Source organism: Mugil cephalus, chromosome 1, assembly GCF_022458985.1.
Source record: "Mugil cephalus isolate CIBA_MC_2020 chromosome 1, CIBA_Mcephalus_1.1, whole genome shotgun sequence".
Lineage (NCBI taxonomy): Eukaryota > Metazoa > Chordata > Actinopteri > Mugiliformes > Mugilidae > Mugil > Mugil cephalus.
Genome location: NC_061770.1, coordinates 23,845,655 through 23,858,000, shown reverse-complemented (window position 1 = coordinate 23,858,000; position 12,346 = coordinate 23,845,655). Strand labels below are relative to the sequence as shown.

The 12,346-nt window shown below is 39.9% G+C and overlaps 1 protein-coding gene across 2 annotated transcripts in view; it reads right to left on the bottom strand.

Annotated features, from left to right (window-relative positions):
* lamb2 (laminin, beta 2 (laminin S)) overlaps positions 1-12,346 on the bottom strand; it is a 58,816-nt gene that overhangs the window by 9,668 nt on the left and 36,802 nt on the right. Inside the window, exons 14-23 of one of the 2 annotated variants that reach the window (XM_047603357.1) lie at positions 11,265-11,400; positions 11,027-11,185; positions 10,087-10,214; positions 9,871-10,003; positions 8,319-8,511; positions 7,354-7,497; positions 6,352-6,583; positions 6,058-6,227; positions 4,909-4,944; positions 1,011-1,235 (exon numbers count right to left, since the gene is read on the bottom strand). In XM_047603357.1, coding sequence (XP_047459313.1) covers positions 1,011-1,235; positions 4,909-4,944; positions 6,058-6,227; positions 6,352-6,583; positions 7,354-7,497; positions 8,319-8,511; positions 9,871-10,003; positions 10,087-10,214; positions 11,027-11,185; positions 11,265-11,400 — 1,556 coding nt within the window. The remainder of the gene's footprint in view (positions 1-1,010; positions 1,236-4,908; positions 4,945-6,057; positions 6,228-6,351; positions 6,584-7,353; positions 7,498-8,318; positions 8,512-9,870; positions 10,004-10,086; positions 10,215-11,026; positions 11,186-11,264; positions 11,401-12,346) is intronic. The other variant, XM_047603367.1, reaches the window with a different exon arrangement.

Here is a 12,346-nt window from a genome sequence, read left to right as displayed (position 1 = left end):
GGGTCACATACGGGACAGCAGCAGCTTGTATGAGCTCTGTGTGTGAGGTGTGTTTAAGTAAATGCTCATTTTCATTCAGCCAACACATTTTTTCTTTTTTTTTAACTATGTGCCAACTTGGCTTTAAGAAGAGACCAAGACCATGGATGAGCTTCAAAATGTTCATGAACAGCATTCAAGTTACTTTTCTAAATAGACATTTTTTTGCAAAAAGGCTGCAATGATGAGAAATACAGGAAAAGTTTGGAAGCAGCTTCAGGTTTCTGTGCACGATGCCCTTTCTTAAAAACCAGTTCTATGTATTTTGAGATGTGTTTATTGCATGATCATCCTGTCACTTTATCCACAACTGCAGTCACTTTGTATACTTTGTGTACTTTTTGTTGCTTGTTGCCTGCTTAATGTTGTTGTCCTATTTAATTTCTTTAATTCTTTAATTTTTTCTGGTCACTGTTGTGCTGCTGTAACATTTGAATTTCCCGCATGTGGATCAATAAAGTACTATCTTATCTTATCTTATCTTATCTTATCTTATCTTATCTTATCTTATCTTATCTTATCTTATCTTATCTTATCTTATCTTATGATCAGCATGTTACCAAACCATTGCTGAATAAATGTCATCAAAGGAAAAGGAGAAGAGCTTAGTTTTAGGGTCGATCAGATTTGCAAGAGTCACAACTTCAGTGCAAAAGTAAAAAAACACAAATAACAGTTTGCATTATCCACTTTAACTCTTAGTTTTTTTGAGTCTGCATATAAATATCCCCTGTGGAATAAATGCCTCGTATAAGCCATGATGTTGTTAAAGGCAGAGGAGGTTACTATGAAGAAAGAAAAACTCAAATACCAGATAATTATAGTAAAAATGTTTTCTTATTAAGTTCCTCTTTATATAGTGATCATGGTTATTTTTGACACAAACTCCACCAATGAAACTATGATCTTTTTTGTACACATCTGATCTTTCTTCCAGCCTTTTTGTCCCGCGGTGTAAATAAGTCACTCACTCCTGCAGTTGCGCCGGGAAGCGTCCCCGAAATAGCCGCTCTTGCAGATGCCACAGCCGGAGCCCTCGGTGTTGTAAAGGCACCTCCTGCACTCTCCGGTCTGACGGTTGCAGGCGTCCATGTCCGACATGTCGATGTTGTTGTTGCACTGGCAGGGCTGGCAGCGGCCCCCCGGCTGAGAGGGGTTCCCGTAATAACCCGGCGCACACTCCTCACACCGGGCACCTGGACGCGGCAAATAGTTTAATAGGGGGAATAAAAGTCAGAGGGGAGGCACAGATGATAGCAGGGAGCAGGGAACTAGAATCAATAGGTGATGCTGGTTTAATAAACAACTAAAGTCTAGGACTAGTTTTCATTTGTTGAAAGAAAGTAAAACTTAACCCATTTATTTAAATCAAGGCTACTGCTACATTAACACAGCGTGTATCAGTTTTGTTATTCATCACCACTCACTGGGGCCTTGTTAAGCATTAGTTAAGTGTCTTTGTCACCATCACAAACTGCTGCATTCGATGATGTGACGTATTTTTGCACATTCACAGCGGCTTCTAACATTTTAATATCATCACTCTTGTTTTAGCATCTTTTTGTCTCAGGGTGACACCAGGTCTCTCGGTTCAGACCACACTGTGCTCTGTGCTGCCCTGCTACATACCGCTACATCACCACACAGCGATCAGGCAGAACATTATGACCACCTTCTTAACATGGTGGAGGACTCATCAGAGAATGGACATGGGTCTTCTCAGGGTGTGTCAGTGGGGCTTTAATCCAGAACGGTAAAGTAGCTCATATAAATAAGTTGAGATCAAACCAAGATAAATTCAGTGCACGTTTTTTTGTTTTTGTTTTTTAGATATTCATAATTTTATGTTTTAGAATATTGAACGGTAGTAACAGTGTTGGAAACATGAATATTTTTCCATACACTCATTTTCATTTTTCATATTTTTCCAGACCTGGAAATTTATAAAAATCAAATTCCACACTTTCCCATACTTTCCATACTTGCATAGGAACCTTGTCACAAGATGTTATTTACTTCTCCTGTCAGTGGTCATAATGTTGTGGCTGATCGGTGTAAAGCTACTGTACAACAATACTCAGGAGTCCCGTTTTCCTTCCTTGTTATTTCTTTTGCTGACCTTAAAGCCTTAAAAGAAGAAATACTTGGCACATCTGAGTCAAACAGGAACTGGAGCATAGAAGGAAATTTGAGAAAGGAAGAAAGAATGAGGAGGAGGAGGAGGAGGAGGAGGAGGAGGAGGAGGAGGAGGAGGAGGACAGAGTAAAGTACGTAGAAGATTAGACGAGACTAAAGCTGGATGGAAGACAGGAATGTAACAGAAAGAGGGTAAAGGAGAAAAAACAGGAGCAGAAGAGAGTAGAAGGTCGGCTACGTTTCTCTTAATGTAACAGACAGTAAATATCTGAGGGTCAGTAGCCGGGCTGATGTAATCTGAAGATAAACCAGTGGATGTTTGGCCATGTTGATGTATTTTCTCATCCACAGACAGAGCCGAACACTTTGAACCTACTCCAAACTCTACAGACACAAACGGACCCAGACGCTGTGATTTCAACAAGAATAAAAAAAATATAAATAATGATTCTGGGTCAGGTCCTTAAACGTGAACACAAAAAAAAAAAAAACGTGATTATACAACTTCCCCAAAGTGTTTCAGTCACAGGCCTTATTCAGACCTTTCATTAACGTCCAGCTTGGTTTATCTGATCTGAAGTATCCAGCTTTAAATAACCGTGTTCACACCTGACATCACAATGCGTCTCTACATGCGTCCCCAGCCAGGACTTAAGATCAGATCTGTATGTAAATAAACACCGTCGTCATTCTGGCTGCAGCCGGCGTCTCTACACTCTAAAAAATGATGAGCTGGCTCAACGGAAAAATAGTGTTGTGTGTTGTCTTAATGAATACTAAATCCAACGCATTTCAATCTCCTGCCTCCTTCTTCAACACACAATTCACAATGTAACAGTTTGCATCAGCATCAGGAAGTTATTTAAGCTAGTATTTAAGTTAAGCTAGTATCGAGTCTTTACTAGTTAAACTCAGTTACTTTAGTACAAAAGCAACACAATTTGCCTTGTCCTCTACAAGCTTAATTAAGTTAAACAAACTTAATTTTAATTGTGTTAAAATAATAATACAATAGCACTGTATCATAGATAAACTAGATCAGTAGCAGTGATGCCAGTAACGTGTTACTTTAATAAGTAATCTAACGCGTTACTATTTCCAGATTGATTAACCACCTACTGAATGTAACTAATAAAGTAACTTGTAATCTAACAAAGTTACTTTTTATAGGAGTAGTCAGTAATCTGTAATCTGATTACTTTTTCAGGGTAATCTATCAGTTATTGTTCTACCTCCTGAGCTACTTTATCAGAGAAAGCAGCAAATTACTCCTTCTAGCTAACGTACTTATTAACTTATTTATTTCTTTTCCTTTCATGCAAATTATTACCTTATTATTATTATTATTTTTTTTTAGTACAACAACTTATTTGTGTGAGTCAGAATTAATTTTAAGTTGTGTGGACTGAATACACCTCCATATTGAATTAAGGCAGAAATATGAAAATTCACGTACTATTGAGTTGGGACTATTTGTTCATTTTCATTTAGACCAATGCATTAATAATAATGTAAACACATAACTAAGCTCTTGATTTTGAGCTATGCTTTCTAACCCCATGAATCGTTTTTTTTTTTAGAGTGTAATTAATCGCAGTATTTGAACCGTGAACAGCTGTTTGTTGTGAATTCCATATCTATATTTTGAACAAGCTTTATTTATTAATTGACGTCAACAGAGCTCTGGCTGGAAATGAACCCTGCAAACGTCCAGACAGATGACTTCCGTGATTTCACAGCTTTGAAACACTTTGAATAATTCCCTGTAATAAAAGTAAATAACGACATGGGGATGTAGCCAGCCTTATTTTACACGGCTCATTATATAAAACCATGTTCGCATTAGTCAAGAGTCACAGAGGGTGTATTTTATTATTAAGGCTCTCAGTTTTCCTTCTCAGGTGATCATTTATGATAGTGGTTGTGTGTTTTTTTTCTGGATGAATGAGACAAAACTCGTCTAGCACAGATGGACTCCGGTGTAGTAAATGGTACGGGTGGGACAAAATACTGATACGGCAATATATCGCGATACTTTTTTTTTTTTGACTCAATTTCTCCAACGAATTATCACTTATCATATATACAACGTGTATTTTAAGCTGCATTTGAAATTTCTCAGTGAACTATGTAGAATATTGCAATATATCGCAATATCACAATATCGCAATAATGTATCGTATCGTGATACGTATCGTGGTTCAAGTATCGTGATACGTATCGTGAAGACTTTGCCGATACCCACCCCTGTGTAGTAAATGGTCACACTACCTAAATAATGGGGATAAATTGACCTAAACTGCCTTCAACTGAGATCACATCTCTCAAATGTGATCTATATATATTCACACCTGTCTTTTACGCTGCAAAGGGATCACCCAGATCGGATCAATGCCGGGTCTGAACAGGCCTCAAACTTGGTCTGAGACTGGATCACTTAAATGCGTCCTCATTGCGTTCACATCTGTACTTTAAAGCTGGCCATTTGTGATCAGATAGCCCAGGGTGGATGTGAATGTAAGGTGTTGAATGCTGGGGCCAAAGACCACGAGAGGATTTCAGCCAGGTGTCACACAGGAGTGCACTGTGGCACAGCACCGCTAATGGGGAGGGGGGGGGTGCTGAAGCCATGCAGCAGGGAGGACTGGTAGAGTGGAGGGAGGGATGAACCGGTGGGAGGGTGGAAAAGGGATGAGGGGAGGGATATGGGAGGGGTCAACCATTGCTACTCACGCTTAAAAATGGTCGCCCCGGAGCGTTTAACAATTCCTATGCCAGTAATAAAAGGAAGGGAGGAAATGACACAGGTTACCAGTCACTAGAGCCCACTGAGAAACATCACTCTCACCTTTAGTTATTTTTTTAAAACAGTTCTGAAGGAGAAAATCACCTAATTAAGACTATTTAGCAGGTTTTGTGGTGGCATTTAAGGGAATGGACCTTGAAACTATCCCTCTATGCTGATTGGTTCTGAGCTGGTCACATGTTTCACGGGCGCCATGTTGGATACATCTAACCAATATTCATCCAAAGAGAAGTGGCAACAACTGAGAATAAAGTTGGATTTAAAGTTAAAATATGCCACAGTGCTCGGCCTACGGCTCCAGCACAGGATCAGGAAAACATGGGGGAAACTCCACCGTTTCACCAGTGAACAAAAACAGAGAAAGTTATGGGAGCAGAAGATTAAAAGGAAGAACTGGATGTCTCCCTAGTTTGTGAGGTAAATGCCAATGTCTCTCTTTGAGGTTTGTTAAGATTTTATATAGGAAAAATAAAATCACACCATCATTAATATGAATCTTGATCTCAAAAACACCCAAAACCTGCTTTACAAATGAATGACAGTTAACCTAGCCTTATGCTAGTCTTATGCTAGCTAATTATCGAGACTAAAGGCTTAGAAAATAGCAGCTAAGTTACTGTCATATATACTGTGAAACCCATGCGTGTATGTAATTTATGTCCATGTAGATAGACACATTTAATTTAAACGTTGCCTCGGTTACTATTAAGTTTTTGTGGCTAGCGTGCTAATGTGGCTAGCCTGCTAAATAACAGCCAGACTAGTAAACACAGCTCCATGACTGATGGGGTGATTGGGCTACAAAGCATTTTACAGGCTAATTTAAGATATTTAAAGGAATTAGACGCTGGGACATTTAAGTTAGGGCCTTTTACATACTGAGAAACGTTGGTAATAACATTTATAGGCCCGTTAATGGTGAAAATAAGACATTTAGGTCAACGTAGCACATCCGCCCCATAGGGTTACACTGTAGAATCTTCCCTCTGATGTAGCAAACATGGCGCCCATGATTTGAGTTGGCCAGACTCTCTCTAACACACAGGTGGAACAGGAAGTCTTTCTTGGTGTTTTACCTGTGTAACCCTGGTTACAGTTGCAGATGATTTGTCTGTTGCGGTTGTCCTGGTAACAAGACGCAGCAAAGTGGCGCCCGCTGTTGGGCCCGTCCGGGCAGGGGCAGGGACGACAGTGACCCCCGGACGCTATTCCCAAAACGGGGTTACCATAGTAACCATTGGCGCACCTGCGAAAAGGGGTAAACAACACATGGAGGACTCTGATTCATTTATTTGTTTAGTTATTTGTGACAGAATAAAAGCAGTTTATGTTGAAACTTGAGCCTGAGCCTCATGGCGTAAAAAGATCACCTGTCACACTTGTCTCCTCCAGTGTTGTCCCTGCAGCCGATGCAGGCTCCGGTCCTCTGGTCGCACTGGTCCGCGTGCCCGTTGCACTGGCACGGTCGGCAGCTGGGGAAGCCCCAGTGACCCGCCTGGCAGCCGTCGCAGCGCTGGCCGAACGCTCCCGGGCGGCACTGGCACTGACCGGTGAACTTGTCGCACAGCCGAGTCACGGAGCCTTCCAGGCTGCAACCGCAGGCTGCAGGAAGAGGAGGAAGGAAAGATGAGAAGGGGACGAGTGAGGAGGAGGGCGTGGGGTAATTGTTGCTCTGTTCCAACTATTTCTGATCTATTTGTCCTTAAAGTTTAGTACTGGCAATATCTTAGTTGTATTCTTATTTAAGTGACGTTTAAGTTAGTGTGTGTGTGAGTCCTTTTTTTTTTTTATTTCATTTATTATTTATCATGTATTTATATTTATGTATTTGGTGTCTTTTATCTTTATTCTCTGATTTTCCCACTGTTTTATTGCACTTACTTACCTTGATATATGTTTGTAGATATCTTTAAATTTTGCACAGGTGTAAACCTGCATTTTGGCTTTTTTTTTTTTCCTTTTGGTATTATTTTCATTGTTATTTGAGCATCTGTTAATAAAAACATATCAGTGCATATCTATGGTCTTTGGGTCCTATGAGTTGAGGGGAGGGGCCTCTGTGGATCATCCTACAGATACTTGATCAGTTTGAGATCTAATGAATTTGGACGCCAGGTCATCACCTTGTGCTGTTCCTCCTGTTTTTTTTTAGTTGTTCCTACAGTGTTTTTGTGTGTGTGTGTCATTGCTATGGGGTGGGTGTGTCTGGTCTGGTCTAGGTTGGTGGTATATATCTAAGTAACATCCACATGAATGATTCCCAGGTGCAAAAGTTTCCCACCATCAGAACATTATATCGCCATAAAACAGTTATTCACTTCTCCTGTCAGTGGTCATAATGTTGTGGCTGATGGGTGTAAGAAGTCTCTCACCTACGCAGCCCGAGGGTCCAAAGCCGTAAGTCCCCGGAGAACATTTGTCACAGCGTCTCCCGATCACGTTGGGCCTGCAGCGACACTGGCCCCCGCGGACGTCGCACACCGAGCTGATGGACCCCTGAGGGTCACAGTTACAAGCTAGAGGACGGAGACAAGAGAGACAAGACGTGACACACGGGAAAGTCTCGGTGCTGTGGTGTCAAACAAAGAATCCCAGGTTGATGCACAGTTTACAGTCTGATTCCCACGGCTCATTGGACGTTAAAGGAGTAAATCTTTGCTCTAGCGGCGCGAGAAGCAGCTTGACTGAGGAGCCTGGAGGAAGCTCTGTTAAACATTAATACAGAACAGAGTTAGAGTAGAAACAAAATGGAAATCTATAGCTGCTGTAACGGTTTAAAGGATAATTTTACTGTCTGTCCTTTTACACCAATAAACCTTTAGGAAGATTTAACTTAATTTAAAAGGTATTCAACCCATTTAAGTCGACATCTTCTAATACCGAAGGTCAAGCTTATATAGTATTTGTATTTTTATTTATTTGAAACGAACAATGCATGTCAATGAACAAACATGCAGGATTATAGCAAAGATGCTGATATCCATCCATAGCCCTTTAACATAAAGAAAGAGAAGCAACAATAAAAACAAGGTGCAGAGACTTTTGGTTTCAACATGAACTAAACTGACGTTCTTCGTGTCCTTTTCTCTGATGAACTGAAAATAATGAGCATGCGTCGACCTCTCAATGTAACATTTGCTCAGATTTTCTTTCTCCTCTGCTAATCTCAAATTTGTATAAAAGCACACAACGTAATTAGTTTACTTAATTTCGGATTTAAAATCCTTTAGTGACATTTGCACCTTGAGTAAAACATTACAATTATTTTATTGTAATGCCTCGTTGCAGTAATCGCATTACTTTTGTAACTCCCAGCACCACAGCCCTTTGCACTCACGCAGAGCCCCGTCGTTTATCACGGCCGACATGCTGGTGATCATCTTGGCGCAGGTGTCGCTCATCGCTGGCCGGGTCACGCTCTTCGCCCCCTCGTGGCAGCGGTAACGCTCGTAGCTCTGCCTCCGGGTGTTGGAGGCCACGTCCCCAGCGTTGAACATCTCCATGGAGGAGTAGCGCGGCATCAGTGCAATCTGGAGGAGGAAGGATTGATATTTCAATTCAATTCAATTCAATTCAATACAGCTTTATTTGTCTGTGTGACAACAATAAGCCAGGTACTATTAAATGTACTTATATAAGAAATCAGTGGTTCATTCCCACATGGACGGATTTAGATTTAAAAGTCTACTAGCAGAGAGGATAAAAGATCTGGAATAATAACTTTTCCTTTAAAATGTCTTGGCCAGGATGTGGTCATGTTGTTTTCTTGACCACCCGTTTGACTCAGATAGAGGACGAGTCTTTCCTGCTGCACCTCAATTATTCTACAATTTTATTCAACCACTTTTTGTCGATTTAGTCAAAGGTGACATGTTAGAGCAGGGGTGTCAAACACACGGCCCCCGGGCCAGAACCAGACCATCAGAGGGTGCAACCTGGGATGAAACTGCAAAGTATGAATATCACATAGAAAATATTAATGGTTATTTTTTGATAAAAAATGGCACCTGTTCCTGATTTTTGACACTGTTTTAGTCACCGAGACCAGGAACTGAACAGCAGATGGCAGCAACGTGCTGAAACCGCACGTAGTTTCCTTAAAAAACATTCAGGTTGTTGATTAAATAAAAAAACAACAAGATACCAAAACACTCGTCTTAGAAAAAAGTACTTCGTTCCTGACGAAGAACCTGAGCGGAAACGCTTCAGGTGTTTTTCTTGTAATTCATTAAAGGCTTTTTGTACTGTTTTCTAAGATAAGCGCTTTGGTATCTTCTTTTTTTAGTTTGTTAAGTTAATGCTACATTAAGTTGTAGGTTTGTGTCAGTTTAGTGCTTCATTTAAACCTGTTTAGTCTGCCATCTAGTGGTAGAAAAGGGTCAATTCACTAGCCGGTGTAAAAACATGACAGCGTTAATCTCAGTAAAATTATTCTGCAGGGACAAAAATGGGCCAAAAAAAAAAAAATCATCAAATTTTACGGTTGTAACTTGTCAATTTACACTTATTAACTTTTCGTTTGATATGATGCACAAATTTATATTCTCTCAACAGTAACAAGCGACAGCGTCAAGTTCTCATTTGAGGACATTCATGATATATGTTCTTACACATTGGTGACTTTCTTATGTTATAATATATAATGAAAAAATCCCCACGTCCACATATGAGGACATTTTTTTTTTTTCCAAAAACTACTTCCTGTTCAAAGACGATGCTTAGTTTTTATTCTTCTTAGGTCCTAATAATTCCAAATACCTTGGAGAAATTAAAAATGCATCACAAAACTAAATCTTGGGTCTCAGGAGGTTAAAGGTCAGTTTGACACCTTAACCCTGTGTTAGTATGTGGAATAAAATTTATTTTAATCATTATTTAAATCATCTCACAGAGTCCACGAGGAGGATAGCGTTGGCCGCCCCGTTGAGGATACTGTTGCCGTCCTGGTAGCGTCTGAACTCGAAGCGGACGGTGTAAGTGACGCCTCTTTCCAGACACACGAGCTGAGGAGGAACCACAAACCTGCGGCGCACACAGTCAGTTCACACACAGTCAGGATAGAAGACATACATGTATATGAGAGAGTGTGTGATGGAGTCGCAGACCTGGATCCGGCTGGTAGAGACACGGTGATTCTGTCGTCATCTGGGATGGTGTTTCCACAGGGGCTGCTGGTCGGAATCGGCCCCGGACGGATCACGGTTATACGCACTTCCTCCCAGTCACGGGGCATCTACAGAGAACCAGTGCGTAGTTTAACACTGTACCATTTTATTTATTTTGATAACTTAGTGGTGGTTATGCTTTTGCTGTAATGTTTGGCAAAGGTTTGCATCTTTAAGCAAATTCAGATATTTCAAATCCCATAATGCTCCATTTTTACTCTGTGTTACCTAAATTATTATGTTGTTACCATTAAGGGACAAAAGTGTCCTCTTCAAAAACGCCCTAAAAATAGCATGTGTTAATAATTTTTTCTACTTTATTTTTTTTACATAAATATTTTAATCCACTTCAGTACTAATCACAAATACCAAACACTTGATTAACTTACTTTTAACTCTTTATATTCCAGTGTTTGTAATGACAAAAAATACCATAAACTTTGAAATATTTTCATTAATCTAAATGCAAAGTGGATTATTCTTGGGGGAATTATTAGAGACTTGGACAAATCAATGATTAGTAGCACTTTTCATTCATATTACTGAAAATATTTAAGTTTTTGTTTTGTTTTTTGTTTTTTTAATGGTGCAATGTAACACATTTTGTAAATCACACAATACAAAAAAAAAGAAAATAAATTAAATTAAATCAAATAATAATAATAATAATAATAATAATAATAATTTAAAAAAAATTGATGCCATCACAAACGCTGTCATATAAAGGGTTAAAAGTCAGAAATTAATCAAATGTTTGGTATTTGTGATTAGTACTGAAGTGGATTAAAAGATTTTGTAAAAAAACCTTTGCCCCTTAATAGTAACAACGTATCAATTTTAAAATCGATGTGAGGGTTACGATGATAAATAACTAACAGACCTGTGACTCGTAGCGGACTAGCAGGTCGTACTCCATGGAGTACGGTACGTTGGTGATCTGGAACTCCAGCGTGCCGCCTTCAGGGACCCGAGCAAACCCGGCTCCGGTCCAGGTGGCGGAGCGACCGGGCTGATGCTCTCTGATCTCCACTGTGCAGCCCTGAGGACATATTCACATATTTATCCACTTCTCCACGTTAAACGGCAAATCTGTGTCAGAGAATAAGGTTCAGACTCACCTGTCCCATTTGGGCCGACTCAGCCTCGTAAAGGAAGTGATCCAGAGCTATGAAGAAATACCCAGACTCCACCTGTGTGCACTGGCGTCCTGTCATGTGGCCGCGGCAGCGACACTGACCGTTCTCCACGGAGCAGCTACGGTTAAACACAGAGGTTTGTTATAGATTTTCATTTTTGTTAATATTTAGCACTTGTTTCAGACGTGGCACTTTCAGACCTTTCATTAGGGGACGGGTATGATACTCGGTACCATAACAGCACCAGTGCTGACTCTTACTGCAGCAACCAGACCAAAAAACCAACGCAGATTTTAGTGCCTCTGGATTTTTAATTGCACGCTGCAGATGCATTCAGTGCTAATCCAGGTTAAGGTAAAAGAGTCAAAAGTTTGGTTGTACTTCACCTAAAAAGATGCAGACTCAGCAACAAATGCATCGTCTTTGATAACCTCTCAGACCCCAGGCCACTGTTTTTATTAGGATAATTACAACAGTTTGTTGTGAATTTTATTTTATATTGGTTCATTTATTTCTATTTAAATTAATGTTCTGTTCAACTTGCATGTCACAAAATGCCTTAAAAATAAAAAGGCACAGTTTTTAAACAAACTTTAAGCACCGGCACCATTTGAAAAGTACCAGTTTGGTACCGGTATCGAATAAAACCTTAACAGTATCCATCCCTACTCACATTAAGTACATGTATTTCCTAATGCGTCTCCAGATCTACATCTGGGGTGCAGTTAGAATTAGAATTAGAAAACATTTGTTTGTCCTGCAATGGGGAAACTGCAGTTTGCAACGACAAACAAAGGGGCAGAAAAATAACAAGAATAAAGAGCGGACTGTATAAAAGATAAATAAATAGAATATAAAATACAAGTATTTGCATATATAGAAAAGGTGCTGAGTTGCACAGATGGTGACTGTCGGATATTGCACACTGCTGTACACAGAACATATTGAATAGGAAAAGTATTGAACCTTGAGGTGTAATAGTATTGCACACATTACGAATGTAGATTATGGAGCCGAACAGCAGCAGGAAAGAGAGACCTTCTGAATCTTTCCTTCACACACTT